The sequence below is a fragment of the Fusarium oxysporum genome, chromosome 6, assembly GCF_000149955.1.
Source record: "Fusarium oxysporum f. sp. lycopersici 4287 chromosome 6, whole genome shotgun sequence".
In the NCBI taxonomy this organism is placed as follows: domain Eukaryota; kingdom Fungi; phylum Ascomycota; class Sordariomycetes; order Hypocreales; family Nectriaceae; genus Fusarium; species Fusarium oxysporum.
The window spans coordinates 1,335,073-1,355,418 of record NC_030991.1 but is presented as its reverse complement, the minus strand read 5'-3'; the positions used below and the strand labels follow the sequence as shown (position 1 = coordinate 1,355,418).

General features: G+C 47.9%; 8 protein-coding genes across 8 annotated transcripts; 3 read left to right on the top strand and 5 right to left on the bottom strand.

Moving 5' to 3' along the window:
* Positions 1-239: 239 nt before the first annotated feature.
* FOXG_07192 (uncharacterized protein) lies at positions 240-464 on the bottom strand (the record flags this gene model as incomplete). Its single annotated transcript, XM_018385823.1, has 2 exons — positions 240-385; positions 434-464. The coding sequence occupies 2 exons, from the start codon at positions 462-464 to the stop codon at positions 240-242; spliced, it is 177 nt and encodes a 58-aa protein (XP_018244545.1).
* Positions 465-3,869: 3,405 nt separating this feature from the next.
* FOXG_19693 (uncharacterized protein) lies at positions 3,870-4,581 on the bottom strand (the record flags this gene model as incomplete). The annotated part of the gene is made up of 1 exon (XM_018399958.1): positions 3,870-4,581. A coding segment is annotated over one exon (712 nt), but the record flags the coding sequence as incomplete, so codon positions are not given.
* Positions 4,582-4,981: 400 nt separating this feature from the next.
* Positions 4,982-6,614, top strand: FOXG_07191 (uncharacterized protein; the record flags this gene model as incomplete). The annotated part of the gene is made up of 1 exon (XM_018385822.1): positions 4,982-6,614. Exon 1 carries the CDS (start codon positions 5,007-5,009, stop codon positions 6,612-6,614), a length of 1,608 nt encoding a protein of 535 aa, XP_018244543.1. The 5' UTR covers positions 4,982-5,006.
* Positions 6,615-7,535: 921 nt separating this feature from the next.
* On the bottom strand, positions 7,536-9,348 carry FOXG_07190 (uncharacterized protein; the record flags this gene model as incomplete). The annotated part of the gene is made up of 3 exons (XM_018385821.1): positions 7,536-8,638; positions 8,799-9,061; positions 9,113-9,348. The coding sequence occupies 3 exons, from the start codon at positions 9,346-9,348 to the stop codon at positions 7,536-7,538; spliced, it is 1,602 nt and encodes a 533-aa protein (XP_018244542.1).
* Positions 9,349-10,877: 1,529 nt separating this feature from the next.
* Positions 10,878-13,770, bottom strand: FOXG_07189 (uncharacterized protein; the record flags this gene model as incomplete). The annotated part of the gene is made up of 4 exons (XM_018385820.1): positions 10,878-11,065; positions 11,144-11,722; positions 11,855-12,876; positions 12,932-13,770. 4 exons carry the CDS (start codon positions 13,768-13,770, stop codon positions 10,878-10,880), a joined length of 2,628 nt encoding a protein of 875 aa, XP_018244541.1.
* Positions 13,771-16,562: 2,792 nt separating this feature from the next.
* On the bottom strand, positions 16,563-17,547 carry FOXG_07188 (uncharacterized protein; the record flags this gene model as incomplete). Its single annotated transcript, XM_018385819.1, has 2 exons — positions 16,563-17,463; positions 17,534-17,547. The coding sequence occupies 2 exons, from the start codon at positions 17,545-17,547 to the stop codon at positions 16,563-16,565; spliced, it is 915 nt and encodes a 304-aa protein (XP_018244540.1).
* A 308-nt stretch (positions 17,548-17,855) lies between these two features.
* FOXG_19692 (uncharacterized protein) lies at positions 17,856-18,244 on the top strand (the record flags this gene model as incomplete). Its single annotated transcript, XM_018399957.1, has 2 exons — positions 17,856-17,952; positions 18,015-18,244. 2 exons carry the CDS (start codon positions 17,856-17,858, stop codon positions 18,242-18,244), a joined length of 327 nt encoding a protein of 108 aa, XP_018244539.1.
* A 1,744-nt stretch (positions 18,245-19,988) lies between these two features.
* FOXG_19691 (uncharacterized protein) lies at positions 19,989-20,222 on the top strand (the record flags this gene model as incomplete). Its single annotated transcript, XM_018399956.1, has 1 exon — positions 19,989-20,222. One exon carries the CDS (start codon positions 19,989-19,991, stop codon positions 20,220-20,222), a length of 234 nt encoding a protein of 77 aa, XP_018244538.1.
* Positions 20,223-20,346: the final 124 nt, after the last annotated feature.

Genomic DNA, 20,346 nt, shown 5'->3' with positions numbered 1-20,346 from the left:
TTTTATATTTATTGGGACAGGTGCTGATAAACCGGAGCAAGAACTTAACGCCCTGCTATAAAGTGTTGCCTTGCCTGAACATGTAACCAAGTACTAATGAGAAATTCAAACCTAGCTCCTATCAAAAATCAAGTCTCCCCTCTACAAATTGTAGTAAAATAAATTATTTGCTGTGCACTTGATTTATGGCTGTAGGACTGGCCGAAGATTTCTTATATAACACCTTGATAAGTGCGGTTCTAAGCTTCATGGAGTTTTTCAGCCTTGGGAGGGTACTTTCCCCCTTCTTTTTCAATCTTCGGCTGACAAGTACACCAGTCATGCTCAGGAATCTCAGACATGACCTCTGGAACGTGGTTACCGCAGCCCCACCAAGTGGCTTTTTCTATAGCCAAGGTCAGTCCCGACCAATGATTTGAATAAGCGGGCTTACTGCAAGTGTTGCAAGTGGCTTTCTTGCACATTCTGACGGGAATTCTTGTTTATAAACCGGTGCTTAAAGGAAGGGGAATTTAATTTTAGCTATGCAGTAGGCACAAATGCAGATAATAAATATCACTCAGATTAGGGGCGAAGTGGATTATATACGTGAGATTTGCACCTTGAATGCTGCCAGGGATGGCATATCCATGACGTAAGAGAAACCCAGATCGTACGAGATCGGGAGACTCTAAACTTGGGGAGTATGATCCTCACAAGGCTCTTAAAAAAGGTCGCCGATTCTAATCCCCGCTCGATCCTTTAAAATTTATATTTTATTTCCCGCGCCTTCTAACAAGGTTTTTAGTACCACTAGACCTTGAATGTGAATTCATGCTATGGGGCATAGATTTGTAAGTTGCTTAGTAGAATAACCCACGTTGGCATTGTTGTATCCCTTTGACTGGCGTAAGGCAACACCTAGGTCACGAGCAGGGATTCCAACCAATCATAGAGCCATAAGCTCAAGGTACGTTAAGCCCCGCCTAATTTAAGTGATGCCAGAAGTCCCAATATTTTCCAGAGGTATAAAGAAATACCTGGCATAGCTTACAGCCATACCAGGTTTCCGTATTTCCCCTTTGTTGCCGCTGGTTGCAGATAAAGGTTTTTACTTTGATTGTATCCCCCTAAGCCGCATCCCTTTGCAAGCCATGTAAGTGATAGGACTTCTATTATAGAACTATTTATATTATAATATAGGTATAAACTTATCCCTAGTCTAAAATCTCTGTCTTAACTAACTACTAGGCTTATACTTTGCAATAAGGTTATTAATGAGATGCTGCTGCTACTCCACTTAAGACTTCTCTGGCTTTTACTGTAGGTTTCCTTGTTGCTGCAGAATGAAGCTGTTAATTAGGGCTATTTCTAGCAGGAAGTCCTAAGCTAGGGCCCTCTAGCTGCCCTGATGAACACGGCGATTAGGGCCCTAGGAGGCTTGCATTTAATTGCCTTAATCTATGGTATTTATTTCTTTATTATAAGTAGCAGCGATAAATAGAATTAAAACTACTTTAACTGGATCCTTACTGAAAAACTCCTGTATTAGCTATGCTATAGGTTAATTTGTTATTTCCTTATATAGTTAACCTATTTATTGCCTATAAATATGGTAAATAAAAATAATATAATAGTATTATCTTTCTAAGTGATCTGGTTAGCCTATTTAAAGTCGAATTAGTAAGGCTTATTTGTAAAAATTTATCTCCTTAATTAACTAAGTTATTAGATATTAGGATTACTTTAAGGCAATTAAAAGGAATACTATTAGCAGCAGTATTATTACCAGCTTTAGCTTGATAAGCAGCCTGTAAAGACCATAGTTCCGGCGGGCTATGCTATTAGCTCTGTGCCCAAGCTGACTTAGCGGACGGAATAGGTTAGAAGAAGAGAATAGGTTGTTGAGAAACACGCGGTATCTGGCTTCCAGCAGCAGAATCACTAGGGCGACAACCACAGCTTGGGTCAGGTATAGGTAAACAGTACTCTGTGGCTCTCGGAACCGCCGTTGCTGCCGTTGGCGACGTAGTTGTGAAGGCAGCCGCCGGTAGGTATGTCTGATACCTGCGGGCCCGAACTTCTGGCCCGGCCTGTGCCAGAGCCACCGTATGAAATAACCGCGTTGAGCCACAGCCCAGACTTTGAAGCCCGTGGGAATGGGTTTAGATGGGACAGTTGTCGTCTCCAAGGATCTTCCTGGTAAGCGGACCATACACTCATCTATAGCAATAGCTGTGCCTGGTTTGAAGAAAGTAGTGGATATATGTTGTATGTGATTAGACCAGTCATCCACCCGGCTCAACGTCCAGCTATATAAGCTATCCCCAGTAGCTACGAATATTGTTGCGTGGTCAAAGAGACATAGAACTCGTGATAATAGCTGAAATCGGCGAAGAGATATCCACTTTACATTTGGATGACTTGGCTGTTGCTTCCCTAACTATGACGTTCTCCAATAGTCTTCTATTCGGGGTTCCTTGTGTATTCGCATATAGATCAGGATCGCAATCCATACGAAGATTTCTACAACAGAGGTTGGCTTCCAATCAAGAAGCCGCGACTGTGGCTGTTGCCCATCACAGCAGCTATTTGTAAGCATCTCAAGCCGATCACTAGCCAAGCTATTCGTATAGCAAACCCAGCTTTCTACTAGCCAAACAGGGAGAAACTGCTGGAATAGCAGCATTGGCTCTGGGGTGAAGCCTCTATCCGAAAGGACCGATCTGGGAGATGAACTGGGCCGAAGTTGTAGCCACGGCCAGAAACTGGATTATTGACTGGTCGGCGTGTGTAATCAGTCGGCTGCTCACGGCAGCTATGATCGACTCGAATGAAGCTATTGTCATCGTACACGTTGGCTGCTTGGCTAGAGAGTTGTTCGATACCCATGACAGCTCATTGAATGGGTTGTATGACGATTTCAGCGGGGTCGGTTTCGCGGACGCTTCAAGTCACTACCATGTATCCCTTGGTTGCGCGGGGGCCCTGTGGGGCTCAGTATGGAGGTGTTGCCTTACGCCAGTCAAAGGGATACTCATGTTGAGTCTGCCGATCGTCTAGGCAGCACGATGCTGCCTGCGATTTAGAGTTCATGGCAAGTGTCAAGTTATTCACGATGGTCGTGATCCTTGCCTTTCACATCTTTGTCCTTATGGATAGATGCCGTTCCATAAACCTGGCTAGCTAATGTATACCGATGGGCTTTTCCCTGCCTTGTTGTCGTAGGAGGAAAGTGACAGTGGCGCGAACTTGACTATGAGAAGGAGCATAGCCTAAGGTTTCCTGTCGAAGTATCCAGACAACCAATCCGGGCTCCTAAGACTTGAATAGTATAGTAGCTGGGCAGCATAGGTGACCTCAGACTTGGGTGGCTCTACTCTTAATCGGTCTGAGAGGGTCGGCTGAGGGGAGCCATGCTTTGTCCGGCTTGGTTCTGGGAGAGGCCGTTATCGGTGACATCCAATATGGCTTCAATAACTTCATCTTCTGTGTAACACGCTTGATTCATTCTCCAAGGCAATTATAGAACATTCCTGTAGATAGAACACTCGAAAGCCATGGGGAGGGGGGGGGGGACTCTGCGAAGACGGGGCATTGATAGGGATTTTACATTGGTGCCACACTACCATACCGCTCATACGACGCAAAAAAAGAGTAGTATAATACGAAATAACATGAAACCTCCTTTGAGATACAGCTTGTTTCATGTAAATAACTTCAGTCCTTGGCCAAGCACCTTTCAAGTGAATTTGTGCATTTTGTATGAGGAAACCTTTTTTACCTATTGGTTGAGGGGTACTGCATGGTAGTTATGTAGGATCATGTCAAATAATGATAGCAGCCGCATAAACCTTATAGTCTTTTCAGATCTATGTATTAATTCAAGACTGATCTACAGGTGGCTGCTCACGGTTCAGGAACAGCAATAATGTAACCAGCGTCTTTCCTGCACCTGATACAAACAATGCATTTGATGAGCCGATGCCCGTTCGCATGAAGGCTCCGGCAAAGCTCCCCACCACCAACGCAATTAAAAATCCAGCACGTCGATTTCTTGAACGGTTTTGTAACTTTAAAAGCCCTGGATCGATAACAAGATCAACCCATGCTGCTGTCGCCATAGCCGTTGTGATTTCCTGGATTCGAAAGGGTCGCATAGACGCTACTTGGGCACCTGATGCAAAGGCGAGTAAAGCCAGTGAACCCATTGCTGAGGGGCCTGTACCATAACGGCAGTATGCGGGGTGAATAATGGCGGCCGCAAACGTGAGAATTGTCTGCGCACAGTGACTAAATATCAGCCACATACGAGCTCGTGGTCCAACAGTATTGGCTAACTGTCCTGTTGTAATAGCTCCGGCTAGGAACATACCCAAGCTTAAGCCTACGTCTGACAAGTTGAAAATCGAGTCATCATGCCCTGCGAGACCCACAGCTAATACAACGGAATTACCGGTCTGGTTGGATGCAAAACATTTGAAATCTGGGTAGCTGACTGCATCTTGGACACCAGTGCTGAATGTAAGAAGGAGAAGTTGAATCTCGAGGAGAATGTCAACCTCTAGGTTGGCAGACAGGTAATGTCGGACATTATTGATTGATAATTTAAGACATGGGCAGATAGCAACCTTATGCGGTTTGCGTTGTCTGATAGGCGTCAGTTTGGTGTGGGGATAAGTTTTAAATAGTCAGCAGGGGTAATTCCACGCCTTGGACCTTTATCAGAACCGTGGCATCATACTAATTTTTTTTTTTTGCTTTTGCAGGGATGTAAAAAACCATGTCGAGGGGGGCTGTTCTGTTAACCAGCTTACAAACCTTCGCCCCTTAGCGTGAGTCCACATTCCAGCTCTAGTGGTATTAAAAACCTTAACAGAGCGCTGGAACTAACTTTTAGGATGGAGCGGGGACTAGAATCGGCGACTGCATGCTTGCGCTTTTAGCATTTTTTTCCTCCACGTCGTTAGCCGTTTTCGTGGAGGGTGGTGGGGAGACATAGCCGGTGTTAGGGCAAGGCGGGCGGCATGTCCGCGGCCACCCGCGTTCGACGTCTCGATGAGTCGGCTGTCATCACTGTGTTCGAACAGGGAGACTACACCGGCTTCGCCAACTGCGGTATACCCTATGCTCTAGGGAACATCATCAAACATGATAAAACCCTGATCCTACGTACACCCAGCGACTTCAAGGAGCGCTTTAATATCGATGTCCATCTTCGAACCGAGGTCATCGGCATTGATCGTGAAAACCACCTGGTCAATGTGCGAACTGTGGGAACGGACGACATTCGCCAGGTGGGCTACGACAAACTCATTCTGGCCGAAGGTGCCGAAGCGTTTCGGCCTCCGGCTGCTGGGACAGAGTTGGACAATGTCGTCACGATGCAGACGATCTCCGATCTTCAGAAAGTCCGTGGCTTAATGTCGGACCGCGATGTAGAACACGTTTGCATAATTGGAGCCGGCTTCATTGGTATGGAAGTAGCTGAGAACTTGAGGAACCTTGAGCTCGGGGTTTCGGTGGTCGAGTACGGGTCGCATGTCTTTCCACCAATTGATGCAGACATGGCCGAGATTCTTCACACAAAGCTCAGAAGCAAAGGAATCCAGTTATTCCTAAACAATACTTTTAAGAAAATCGAGAAATCACGTGTCCTCTTAACTAGTGGATCTGAGGTACCCGCAGACTTGGTAATTTTGGCAGTGGGAGTAAGAGCCAGAACGAGTCTGGCAAAGCAGGCTGGTTTGAAGTTAGGTGCGACCGGAGTTAGTGTCAACTCCGACATGCAAACCTCAGACCAGGACATCTATGCAGTTGGAGATATGGTTGAGACTCAACACACTGTCATGGGACAGCCTGCCATGCTCGCCTTGGCTGGCCCGGCAAACCGGCAAGGGCGACTCGTGGCCGATCATACATGCGGTAAGGATGTACAATATCGTGGTAATGTCGGCATCGTTATCTGCCAAGTCTTCGACCTGAGCCTCGGCTTCGTGGGTCTTTCTGTCGAAGCGTTTCGTCGATTAGGCCACGATCCTCTTTGGGTCACAGTGCATCCCCCCGACCATGCAGGCTATTATCCAGGCTCACAAATCATGACGATCAAACTCGTCTTTCAGAAAGAGACGGGCCGCATCTGGGGAGCACAGATTGTAGGCAAGGCTGGTGTCGATAAACGTATTGACGTGCTCGCGACAGCTATGCAATTTGGCGGCACGGTTTTTGATCTAGAGCATCTCGAGCTAGCCTATGCACCGCCATACGGCTCGGCGAAAGATCCTGTCAACATGGCCGGCTTTGTGGCTTCAAATGTTCTCCGCGGAGACTGCGATATCATTCACGCCGAACAGCTCAACCAGGCGAAGCTTGGCAAGTTGCAGATTGTGGATGTCCGCTCGCCTGAGGAATTCGCTAACGGTCATCTTTCTAAAGCGATCAATCTACCAGTCGACAGCTTGAGGCATCATTTTGGCGTTCTTGATAAGTCACTACCAACTGTCGTATACTGTCAAGTGGGCTATCGCGGCTATTTAGCTTACCGCATCCTTAAGCAAGGGGGGTTTGATGTTGCTAACCTCGATGGTGGTTTCAAGATGGTAGCCGAGGGAGGATATAGATTGATCGACAGTTAATTCTTTTTTTTTTCTTTTTCTTTTTCTTTTTCTTTTAATTTAGTTTTCCGTTTTTCCTTTCTAACATTAGTAAAATGATGAATCCTTATATGTAATTAACAGTTGAAACACATAATAACCTTTTACATGTCAAACCTTGGAATCAGTCTAGGTTATGTAGATTCTGAATGGTTTAACTACCGAAGAATGTACCGTGATAAAGGTTCTTTATATGAGCCTTTCGTCTAGAAGCGAGAATTACTACTGATATTTATTGACCTCTAGAAACAGAATTTATAGCTATTAGGGTTTGGCTGCACTGTGTAAAGGGAATCTGGCTCCTTCGCCCTATCGGTAGCATACAGATGACAGGAATAAGAAAAGGAATCAGAAGAAAGTATCAAGAATCAGTATCGTCGACTGAAGACTGAAATGTCGATTCAGCTTCGTGGCATAGCATATACGGCCTCACAGAGGCGGAGCTGTAAAGATTGAACGCGGAAATATTACCTAATAACTCGATTAGGGTCCTGGGGGCTTCAACTTCATTCTGCCATTATTTGGCCGTGATGTAACTCATCTCTTTGTTAGTTGGCCGGAATGAGATAGAAGTTCTTCCTTTGCGACCCTTTCTGTGGTCGTGCCCTTTGGTTATTTTTGGTCCTGAATGAGCTTGACAATAGAATTACTCACAGAGATCACGATTATTCGTTTTTTAATCATGAATTGAAAAGATAGCTCTCTGTGCAGGGGCCAAAGTTATAAAATAGATATACACTATGGGACATCCCCTCCAAGGGCGAGGCAACTGAGCTGCAAGGAAATAACACAAAGTCACCTTCGTCCGACTATTTGACTCTCTGGGGGTTAAGAATAGGAATTGGACAACTTTTTGATAAGAGGTGTATTTATTCTATGTAAACTGTCACTGTATGCGAGCACTTATTTCCGCCAAATCAGGACTAGATAAGCCAAGAGCCTATATCCTGCGATAATACCAATGAGAATTCCAACCCAGGTCCCCTCCAGCCCCATAGAAATACTAAAATTATCCAAAACCGCCGTGCCACGGATTTTCCCCGCCGAATTCAAGTCACTATAATACATACACTGATAGCCTTGGGGCGTCTTTGCGCAGGCGTACTCTCGGGATTCGAACTCATTAACCATCATACCCTGAAATACATATGCCTGGAAGTCAATATAATGGAATACATACTTCCAAAACGGATTGAGGATACTCATTGGTACAAGGAATCCATCAACGCACATCCAAAGCCCATTTGCGAAGGCTGTGATCGCCAATGCCACAACGAAAACTGGAAAAAGACATGAAACCAACACAACGAGTGACTCCGCTGCCAGGAGATCAAGGAATAACCACATAACCCACATAAAGAACGCGCTGGCATTTGGGCGAAAGTTAGATAGCCAATATTCCACTATCGAGAAGACGAGAGTAATAAGGAAGAGGAATGGAAGTCCAATGATGAAATTTGATACCATAAACGAAAGTGGACCAACGAGGCCATTTGCACGCTCCTGGTAAAAAGTGTGCAAATCCTCTAGGAAGGCGGGAACATAAGCAATCGCCATAAACGACATGAAAGCGCCGCCGAAGAAAATGGCATTTATGAATGCCTGGATGTAATTTTGGTTCGTCTTCAGTCTCAGGAACACGGTCCCCATGAGGATGGCCAGGCCCAGATACATGATAATGCGGATACCATATACGACAACGTCGCGGTGCGACTTGATCCAAGAACGGTGAAGCAAGACCAGAGGAATGATCCAAGAGCTTGGTTTTGGAATCTTGTGTCTTGATAGATCACCAGAGGAAGCATACCTCGCGTTCTCGATAGCAACATCAAGGTCCGCGCACTGGGTTGATTCTGCCCAGTTTTGAGTTATATCTTCCGTGCGGCGGCGAACTTCGCCGCTCTTATCCAAGTCGGTATTAATCAGATCAAGATAGAACTCGGCAGCATTAGTCTCACGGGGCATATAGTAACCAGTCCTGGCGAAGTAGATAGGTGCTTCGCAGACTAGACCAAAGTAGCAAGTTTTCCCTCCCGAGAGGAGGCAGAGCTTGTCGAATTGATGAAATGTCGTTGAAGAGGGTTGATGAATGGAAGCTATTATGAGGAGCTGGCACACATTAGCCCGCATGTCACCACAATGTCGACTTTCCAAGGAGGAGAATACTCGCCTTATTCCGCCTGCCAATCTCCTTAATATAGGTGATGACTTCGAGACTGAGAGCTGAGTCTAGCCCACTGGTTGGCTCATCGAGGAACAGAATTTTGGGATTGGCAACGAGCCGGCTAGCGACACCGAGCCGCTTCTTCTGGCCCCCGCTCAAACCCTTCTTAATAGGTGTACCGACAATAGTATGGGCCTGTGACTGCAGGCCAAAGCTGGCGATGAGGTCATCCACACGGCGGAAAGCTTCCTTCCTAGTTACATTGCTATCACAGGGTTAAAAGAAAAAATATCGCTACGGGGGCGGCAAGTCATACCTAGGGAGCGCAAGCCTAGCCGCAAAGATCATCGTTTCTCGCACCGTCAGACTTCCTATCAGTGCATCCTCCTGCTCTACGTATGTAGAGAGATTACGGGTCATCTGGAGTTCCATCTTCTGTCCATTGCCAAGTATATCGCCTGTTGTAGTCGCTCCAGCAGCAGCGACTCGACGAGCAAGAGCGTTAAGCAACGTGGTCTTACCGGATCCGCTCGGGCCCATGATAGCAAGCATTTCAGATGCGTTGACAATTCCTGACGCTTTGGATAAGATGGAAAGTGGCTGTTTGTTTTCCGGTCTTTGACGAGGACTTCAAGGTTGCTCCAGGCGAAACTTTCGACAACATCGTTGGCTAGGTGACGAGTTGGGATCACACACATCTCAAGATCCTCGACTGCATGCTCGTTTGATTCATGGTGTCTAGATTGAGTACTCATTGTCACCGATTTGCATGACCCAAGCCGTCGGCGGAGATATAAGCAAAGGGACAATAATATTTATGAATGGTTATTGATTAAATAGTGTCTTTATTAAGGTTACCAAGAACGAAAAAGCCGAGTTATAAATTTACATGCCTGCGAATGCGAGAAAGCCGTCGCCTTGCGGCCAGCTTGGCATCAGTTACTAAACACGTCAACGGCGCCCCAAAATCTACATAACCTGTCAATGCCCCTCATGATTGTGATACTAGTCAGATTATGGCTTTTGAGTATCATTAAAAAAAATAAGGGCGCATGTGATTGGAGTGCAGCTAGCTGGTCAGATCATTTCGGCGACCAAGATGACATGTCCTCGCGGCGGCCTAAGGCGGTTCGAATTGCTCGACCAGGACTATCCCTGGCCCTTACCTGAGGCTCTTCCATGTCCCCTTGACCTAGACCGCCGAAGTGCAAACATACCATGCTGGTAAAACTAGCAGATTCACTCATCGACCGGGTTCCTCATAGTCAAGTCCTGTTTCGTCCACGTAAACGTATCTGGCGGCCATTCTCAACTCTAATACTCTATGGATTAAGCAACTATCTAGAGTCTCTGGTAGGCAACGGGGCTTGCCGATGGGGTGATATGATCCAAAGCAGTCCTCTGTCGTCTGGACACGTCATCTTATCGAAGCGGGCGCATCATAGACTATCGCACGAAAGGGCGATGAATCATAGCTTAACCTTAATGATTCTGTCGTCTGCTTTTTCGTCATATCATTAAGCAAACACCATTTTCATCACAAATCGTTATACGACTCATTCTGACCCATATTGCGATACTGTTATACAGAATACACTGTATGCAGAGTAATAATTACTGGGAAACCAGGGGTAAGCCTAACAAATTGACCTACGTGATATGATGTGGGTCGTAACATGACAGGATTTAGTTATTTACTACGGTAATCCGCGAAAATGATACGCACGCTACCAAACACTCTGTTTATTTGTATGCAAGGTCCTAAGAGAACATGTCTTTTATCTTGGCCCATCTGCTTAGTGCCTATAGCTCGTCATGTAAGTAGTCCCATAGTAACCTTCTTCTTTCATGCCAGTAAGATGACGCCAAAGTTTAAGCGAAGACAAGCCTCAGTTATTCTCAGGTTTGCAACACCCATTCATCCTACAGTAGTACGATCTCAAGACCAAAGACAGCAAAAAGCATCGATACGTAATGATCGCCCCCGAGTGAGGGTTTTTAATCAGACCATAGTAGTAGTAGATAATGCTTGCTTTAAAAAAAGACGCCCTCTCTTTATTAAACCGATGAGTGCTATCTGCTTATTGCGACTGCAAACACCTCCAGCGCTCCACGACCATCTCTTTCCCCTCGGGAGTTGCCTGACTAAAGTCGTCAATCCCTTGTCTCAGCCTAATCAACAGAATTTCAGCCTTTAGGCTAGTAAGATGATACTTGGAGAACTCTTTTTCGATGCCTTTGAGGGTATAACCTAACAGGCCGAATATTGCTAGTGATATCAACCTCTGGTTCTTGTACAGGAAGGATATTTGTTTCCGAAGTAGGGGTATATGAATAGAATACTTACCAGCACCCAAGTTGTATACAAACCCCAACGTCCCGTTCCACATACCCTTACCAAATCCTTTTCCGGCTTCAGCTTTAGCCCCCTGATAAGGCTTGATTACGACTCCACTAAAGGCGTCCCACAAACCCAAAACGAACTCCCTTCCCGCCGTACACGCACCGCTGCCCAAACCGGTAATCTCATTCCGTTGCCTTACCTCAACAGCATTGCTAGTATACGAAGGATAATTGTGAAACCCATTAGCTACGTTGTAAAACAGAGCCACGGGAACCTTAAGGCCTGCCTTGGTCACGTCAGCCGCGAGCCGTCCCGTAATGTGCATAATATAGAACACGTGGCCGCGAGGGCCTTGTTCTTGGGCTTTCCAAGTGGCCTTTCGCCGTTCGTGCAGAGTCGGCACCCGTTTGGTCTCCGGAGTAGGGATTTCGCCAGTATGGAGGGATTTGGTGGCCATTTTGTGGGCGAAGTTTTCTATCTCGGTCGGTGCGAGCCGGATGCTGTCTTTGAGGATGCCGTTATGAGTGGGATTTGTTAGCTCAGCGATGGTCATTCCGTCGCCATTTGTGTTTGGTGGAGGCCCTTGGTGTGCTTCCCTAGCTGTAGATGAAACATCGTGGTCCTCATTGTGATTTACGGTTAGCGTCGGTTGATGTATGTCTCTGTTGGTATTATACCAGGACGTTTGTGGGAGTATTGCCTTATTGTCGCGACTTGACCACCTAGGCCTGTTTTTTAATCGTCGGGAGAAGTCGCTGGCTGCTGTACCCAAGGTGATAACAAAATTCGAAGCCGCAGCCACAGCACCAACAATAGGATGCTCTGCACCTTCATCAACATACCAATGCTTATGCCTAAGGAGCTTAAAGCCTCGAGGGTCCAACAAACCCTTATCAACGAGGCAAGCCGCGGCAAATCCACTAAGGTGGATTCCCGTTGTTTTGTGTCTCCAGACGGCAAGCCTATCGGGACATATATCGCATCGAAGGTGGTCTATATCTAGCCTCTCCTGGAAATCTACGGCTGTACCACGAGCCCCATCTTCAGCACCTATGCGCTCCGCCATCTTTTGTACTGCCTCTTGGACCTCGGTCTTGAGAGAAAAGATGATGCTGCTTGCCAAGATCTCAGCCGTCAATTCTTTGAAGGGTATGGGTTTTGGGCCAGCCCCTGCTTGTGCAATCATCTGGCCCCAAAAGGGCTGGTCACCGAAGAAGGGAACGATGACAGTTGGACGTCCAGCTGCAATGCCCGCGGCTGTTGTCCCGGCTCCCCCGTGATGGACAACGGCAGAGACGCGTTGGAAGAGCCAATCATGGGGACAATCGCCAATAAGATAAATGGTTTCGGGGATATCTCCTCTCCCAATGCCGCCCCAGCCTCTAGAAATGATGGCCCGGACACCAGCCAATTTGACGGCATCGAAGATTAATTGCGTAAGGGCTGGTGGGTCATCAATGACGATTGACCCAAATCCGATATAGATAGGAGGCGGCCCTTTCTCCAAGAAGCCAACCAGGTCCGGTGGAGGCATATAATGATTAGCTAAGGATAAAAATGAGAAGCCGGTGATGTTAATATGAGATCCCCAATCAGATGGCTTCGGAATTAAAGACTGAGACCAGAGGTAACTATACGGTACGCGAAGCCTGGTGAGAAGCTGGTATCCCCATAGTGGACTGATAGAATCGAGGCATAAGATTCGGGTACGAAACCTGTTTATTAGATCACCGAGTCTGTATTATGTCGCTGGTTAGAATCAGAATTGGAAATGTGCCAACAGATACGAACCCTTGCCATGTAAGCAGCTCCATGACTATATAGGAAAGGTAATTGGCGACAGCGGCATCAGTACTACCACGGTATGTCATGGAGGCCAATAGATGAGAAAACCTCTCAGTCGGTGACCAAGGCATAGTAAACACCATATGCAACGGGATACCCAACTTCTCGGCGCAGTGGATATGGGCCATCGACGGCGGATTAGCAATAATAGCATCGGCGATAAAAAGATCCTTGGTCTCTCGAACGTTTGCAGCCATTACACGATCTCCCATTCCATCACCAGCTTCAATGCAGCTCCTCCAAGCACCAATCAGAATCTCCCACATCTCCTCACGCCTTTTCTTAATTTCACCTGCTTTGACGCTTTTGCGAGAGGGCAGCAAACCCGGGTTCTTAACCATGTAAGCCATTAAAGCCTCAGGGTCACCGCCAATACTGAAAAATTCGATGCCCTGCGACTCGATAAAATGCTTAAAGACGGGATGAGTGCAAATACGCACGCGATGGCTGTAAGGAGGTCGTGAGAGGGCCTGAGCGACGGGGATGAAGGGCTGCACATCGCCACGAGACCCAATGATATGGATAGCGATGTTGAGACGCGGAGTAGTGACTAGTTGTTGGGAGTTGAGACTAACAGTGTTACAACTCCTTTTCTTGAAGGGCTCTGTAGGGACTGCACGACTCTGGCAACCCTTGAACCAGGAGACAACAGACTGAGCATGCTGATGAAACTGGACCTTTACGCGACCGTCGGCTTGGACATTGCCTGACGTGATGTTTTGGGAGTCGGCATCTTTAATAGTAATATTGCCGAGACCGTTGGATTCTGTCAAACTGAAGACCATATTGCAGCAACGATGGAGACGATAGAAGCAAACGAGGCAAGAAGTGCGCCAAACGGAGAGTCTGTGTTTAAATTTAGTAGTGATGTCATTAGATTGAATGTAACCTTTGAACGCCACGCCTAAAGCCCACTGCGACTGTTGCGTCATTGTGGGCTGATAAATTAGGTAGCAACTATGTACCATTTGTATTTGCATCATCTCCAGATATACGAAGGAAGATACATGGGAAGAAAAATACTACGAAATTTACTCGCACCAAAACCCCATCCCACATTTACACCCGCCCTAGCTCCCTATTATCTAGTCAAGACTCTCGTAACCCTAGCTGTCACTCAGTCCGTTTTCCACTTCTCTCCTGTTCATGTTTACAACAATGGGAGGGGTCATTAGGGTCCATTTCCTCGCTCTTTTGATGCTGCAGACGGTGGTTTTTGTCCTGCTCAGAACAATTCTCATGTTTGTCTGCGCCTTGTTCATGATGCTTATGACTGCCGGCATTACCATGATGCTTGTGGCCATCGTGATGCTTGTGGCCATCGTGATGCCCCGGGCCATGCATGTGATGAGAGAGACTTTTTGGCTCAGTCTGAGCCATGGTCTCGGTGCTAGTGGGATTTGGTGCTGTCGCTTCGGCCATTTCTTGGTCACACCGTGTACAGGTCGTATAAATTTGATTCGTTTGGAATGCCTGGTAGGCGAAAACAGGAGATTTTTATTGAGAAATTTGTAGAAAATGTCAAATTAGGTTGAGTGCGTTTCTAATATGACCACATAGGATAATGAATTTGTATGTCGATTTTGGAGTATGTTACGAGAAAAGTGAGCTTTTCAAGTAAAAGTCCCTTGGTGTGACTTACTAGCGCCCTTTGAAGTGAGTAATGATGGCGTGTATATTCGACGATATGATATGACGATAAAGTCTATAGCGGGTATTTGGGCATAAGAGCAGTACAGTTGGAGGTTTTGAGTTACACTAAAATGCTGAATGTAGATGGGTTTAATCTCAGTAACCTCATGTGAGTAAGCCAGAGGTTCGTATTTTCGACATCTCCCATGATATGATTATATTACGCCAGCCTGTACGGCACCAACGCACGAACTGTGAATGCGTCAGATCATTACTTTATCAATGCTACCACCTGATGACTGACTCGGCTTCATGTTTATCTGCAGATATGGACGTGTTATATCATACATTATCCTCCTCATCATTCGCGCTTTTGAGACTTCCCTCAGCTCGCATATATCTATTGGATAGGCCTTCTCGATCAACAAGCAAATGCCGCCTAAGATGATCGCACAAGGAAAAGAACAGGGGTATTGCCCAGGGTTGCAAACAAATAAATCGAATCAAATCGAGCATTCAATTTGATTTGATTTGGATACAAAAATGATCGATGTGATTTGATTTGGATCCATTTGGATCCATTTGATTATTTAGATAGCCCCACCTTTCTCCCACGATGAGATGCATTGGTCTGCTTCTATGTCCACCTAGAGTCGGTCTCTGAGCTCGAACCATCTGCCCTGTGAGACTGAATATTCGCTTTGCCTCGGGAGATGTCGCAATGAGCTGAAAAGAGATCTATCGCCACTCGTGACAGACGTGGATATTTGACCATTTCCTGGAGTCTTCACCTTGCAATGGGCGGCATTAAAGCCAAAAACTATGGCAGTTACATTGGGAGGTAGCGGCCTAGTTACCAAAATAGGCAGGATCTCAACGCAAAGGTGGGGCTACTGGCCCGTCTAGCACGAGTGCTGATTGGCCAATATGTTATCCAAATGAATTCAAAATCCAAATAAATCGGACGTCCCCATTTGATTTGATTTGATTTGGATAAACTTGATTTGATTTGAAAAGATTTGGATTTGATTTATTTGTTTGCAACCCTGGCTCCATGGTATCTGGTCAGATAGGTGAGGGTCAAGTTGCCAGACGAGTTGCTGAAAGAATGTATCGCTAAAGAAAGAAAAAGGAACATTGGTGTTGATCAGAAGTCCCAGGCTCAGTTCTCGGATTATCTTGACTCTAGCACGCGGCAAGGCGCTGTACTGCAAGCCCGGTCGCTTGGGCCGTTCAGATTCATCGGTTGACGCGTCTATATCAGCGCCTTGACTGCTCTCGAGGATCCTGGGGGGCCTACGTTGGTCAATGGTGCTCAAGCTCGCGACGTCACATTTACATACTTGCGGAGGTGGTCAGCTGCCGAACTCGTTAGCAGCAGCGGCGAAGAACTCGGGCTGGCCCTTCGCGTCGCACAAACGACAGGCCCAGTACGGACTCAAAGGACTATCGTTAGCGTCGATCTCAATAAGAAAAAATCCGTGGCGCTTGATCCAGCTCTTCCGGCCCTTCGAGCCTTTCCGGGACAAAGACTCTTCCAAAACATATCGTTTGTTCCTCCATACTGCTCGCGGAAGATTTGGTGGTCTGGTGAGGCCACCCGCCCAGGCTGGTCGCCCAACCGAACCCAGCCGGAGTGACAAAATGAATGAAGAAGTTGATCGCCCTTTTAGGCCCAGTCATCATGCATGATGTCAGTATTATATTGTCAACCATCTGCTAGCCGATCGAGAAGGTAAAACTATTGTAACTTGGGCAAACATGCAAAGCTATCATCAAAAGGATTGATCTCTATGTGTAAAAATAAAGAAAAAAAGGAACGAAAAAAAAAGGGCTCAGAGGCCATTCATTGCATTTGCATAAATATCTGTTGCGTGGCTGTCGATCACTTCCATCAAGTCTTGGCGGAATATCCGCCCTGATCAACACCTCACGGTTCTCGTCCTCACTTCCTCTTCGCCAGCAAAATGTACGTGCCCCAGACTGATTCAACCTGGATATCTCTCCAGCGATCACCCTGTGCCTTCCACTCGGGTTCTGCCTCCAGGATCTGGTCAAACAAAATGTCGACAATGTCTCCCTCACCACCTTCGGCACGGCTCTTCTTGTCCGGGTGCGCATCCATCCAGCCCCGGTACGCAGTGAAGGCCCGCACATAAGCCTCAAACTGTCCTAGATTGATCTTGCCCCTCATCCAGGCCGTCTCTGGGCCTGCAACCTCAGTCGTGTCTTTGTCAACGTTGTAGGTGATTCGCTTGATCTTGTCCCACTCCGACTCAGGGGGTTTGACGTCCGCCAACAGGCCCCGGAGGATGTCTCGCGCGGGACGCTCCCAATACTGGTTCAACCCTTCCAGCCCGGGCGACACATCTCCTTCGCCGTAGCAGAACCTCTCAAATATCTTGTTGGCTTGCGGGTGTCCAATGATGATGTTGTCCTTGTACCCCCAAAAGGCCAGTGAGCCGCCTGACTTAACTACCCTGGATAACTCTGGCCAGACTCGGGAGTAGTCGAACCAATGCGCTGACTCGCCGGCTACAGCCATGTCTACCGAGTGCGCGGGTAGAAAAGACAAGTCCTCGGCGCTGGCCTGGCGGAACGAGATCTTGGAGAATTGGGCAGTGGCTTGCATTCCCTGCAGCATCATACCAGCACTAGGGTCAATGGCGATGGCCCTGGCAAAGCGGGGGCTCAGCTCCCTAGCAACAATTCCATGGCCAGAACCCAAGTCCAGCAGCGTACCATGAGGATCCTCACGATGATAATACCCCAGAATTGTCTTGAACAGACTTGCAGGATACGTGGGCCTGGCTGCGGCGTACCCTGCAGCAGAGAAAGTTGCCCTCCTGCCGTGACGTCAGTTCAGTTGCGCAGTCTCCTAGGAGAAGATGCATTGATTTGACCATGATGACTCACCCATAAATGGACATTGTCACGGTCACGATGGCTAGTTGATCAAAGGTTACTGTACTCAGGAGAGTCGCTAAATAAATAAGAAAAGATGCACCAGCAGGATCGACTGATTTATACCTCGCAGCCGCGGCTTCGGCCTTACATATGACACAAGCACTCAAGATTGATGGAGTGATCGATCGGTGTATGCTGCTGCCCCGCAGCACGGCGTGGGTGATAACTGAACCTACACCATCCCTTGAATTTGTGCACCCTTGATTGACAATCTTGAACGGCCGAAGACACAACCTATCCTGCTAGTCAAGTGTTCAGCCGACTTTGTGATATGATGACCACCGAAGCCACTGTTCGCAATTTCTTTGCGTCCTCAGCCTTCGCGGTGGTCAGTGCTAGCTCAAACCCCGCCAAGTTCGGCCACCGAGGTCCGATCCATGTCAATAACCTACTCATCAAGGCCGCGTTGGGCTGACAGTGTTTTGAATAGTCTGTGCCTGGTATCTCTATCTCTATCATGACTTGCCAGTCACTCCCATCAATCCGGGGTCGGCAACTATTTCTGCTCTGGAAAAGGACCATCCCACCGTCCCCAGCGTCGCGGCGCTTCCCAACCCCAAACAGACGTCCATCACAGTCATCACTCCCCTCGGCAACTCTCAAGGTGCTCCAGGAGGCCAAGGAGCTGGGGATCCCATCCGTGTGGCTGCAGCCTGGTAGCTTTGACGAAACGTCCTCAAGTTTGCCAATGAGCAAAGGCGGATTCGATGCAGTCGTGGCTGGCGATGGCGGCCGGGGTCACGAAGGGTGGTGCATTTTAGTGGATGGTAAGCGAGGACTGAAGTTGGGAAGCTGTAAGAGCTCGATTGGAGGGCAGAGAATCATGACCAAAAAACACGTAGTTTGATGGTCATATCATATTTTACGAGCAGCTTAAGTTTTGGCACGCTCCCGCCCTCTCAGCTTGCGAGTTACCCGGTGGTGGCCGAGAAGCCAACCTGTCATACAAAGCCAATCAAAACCTTCCTTTGTCATCTTACTTTCTTGGCGTGCAGATGCTAAGAAAGTAGCACTAATTACACCAATCTTCTTAACAAATGCACCACAACAACCACAATCCTGCGCTTCGCGCAGCCCATGGCGGCGGCGAAGGCATCCGCCACCTCCTGCCCGCCTATTGTCCCGGACCCTTTTGGCCTGGGAATCCATACTCCTGCCGATCTCAATCGAGGAGCCCGCACTACCCTCTTACAAAACAGCCCCGCAGTCGTGAATGGACCTGTTGGGGTCTCGCCCGCCTTCGGGCGGACGGCTCAAACGCCGTCTTCGCCTCTCCATGCAATCTCTACTGCTGCGGCTAGGAAGGAGCCCAGATCGCCCATCCTGACCCATCCCCTGACCCTACCTCGACTACAGTACAGCAACCAGTCTCCATTTTTGAAGCAGCCACGAGCTCGCACGCGACGGTGTGGAGGAGTACAGTACCAAGTTGAAGGTGTTTCAGGCCTTCTACGCTAAATTTAAAGCAGCGACACAATTCACCACTGCGTCCGAACGGGAATTCGTCCAAAGGTTTGCCGATAGCTTCCTGGACTCCTGGAATCAGGCGCTTACTGACGCCAAATCTGCTCCGGCGCCTACCTAAAGCATCGTCGCGGCCTCGCCTCCAGCTGCAAACAACGCCCTTGCCCACCAATCCCGACACCATCAACAATAACGTCAACAACAACAGCCCCCTCATCGCCAGGAATGGTTTACCTACCTAATCTCAGATTACCCCTGCAAGCTGACCGACCTCTATGGCAACGAAGCGGATAGCGACGCAGCCGTGGACGAAGAATAGAAATCCAGACAGGGCAGAAACCCGTCAACATATGGTCCGCGTGGCACCAACCTGACAATTCCTTAATGAAGACTTTACTTGTATCCTTCCTAGAGCCAGTCAAGAAATACTGACACCTCTTCAGCAGCCGACTGGCGAGTCTCATCAAGAAAATCGATCATCCAAGACAGTGAAATGTATGCTTGGGCTACCACCCATCACATACGTGCCATAGACTTCTCCTATGCAAACGCTGCGGCAAAGCCGCCGGACACGACTCTGGGGACTGTGCCGCCCCCCGAGCAATGAGCCAATTGCCTCGGCCCAACTTCGCCGAACGCCCAGCACGCCCGAAGAAGATGCACGGCGTTTTCCGCTGGCTGACCAAACGTCAAAGGGACCATATCCGAGTTGTAATCGCTGAAACATATCGCCAGCGTAATGTAGAAGCGCAACGGCTCGCACCTGACCTACAGCAAAACGGCCCACAGCAGGATAGCACCCCATTGCCAAGCTACCCTTTCTCGCCGGCAACACGTCTATACCCATTTCAGAGCGTCTGAAGGTTCTCAAGGCGGCCTTCCTTACGCAAAACCACGACGCGCACATCTGGCTTGACGCCGGTATCTTGAAGTCCTTACCATGCAGCGCGGAGTTGTCGAGGCGTACGGGAGCCTGGCGCACCAATGGGCCGGTGCCGACACAGGACAGCTTCTCGAGTTGATCCACGTCAACGACCCGTTCCAGCTAAAGTCTAAATGGAACGTAACCATGGATATATACCTAGAACAAGCAACTTCCAAGGGCATCGCCGACGCAGCCCATACCTTGTTCCTAGAGCAAGGGAAAGCTGTTGTGGATGCCATCTTGCCTTAGCTGCGGCAGTAGAGCTCTAGGCGTTAAAGAACGTAAGGGTTAAGGAAGGTAGAAAATGGTGTAAATGACTAGAGAGAGCGTACAGTAGAGAGAAGCATCGTCTTTACATCGGAGCGATAGAAAG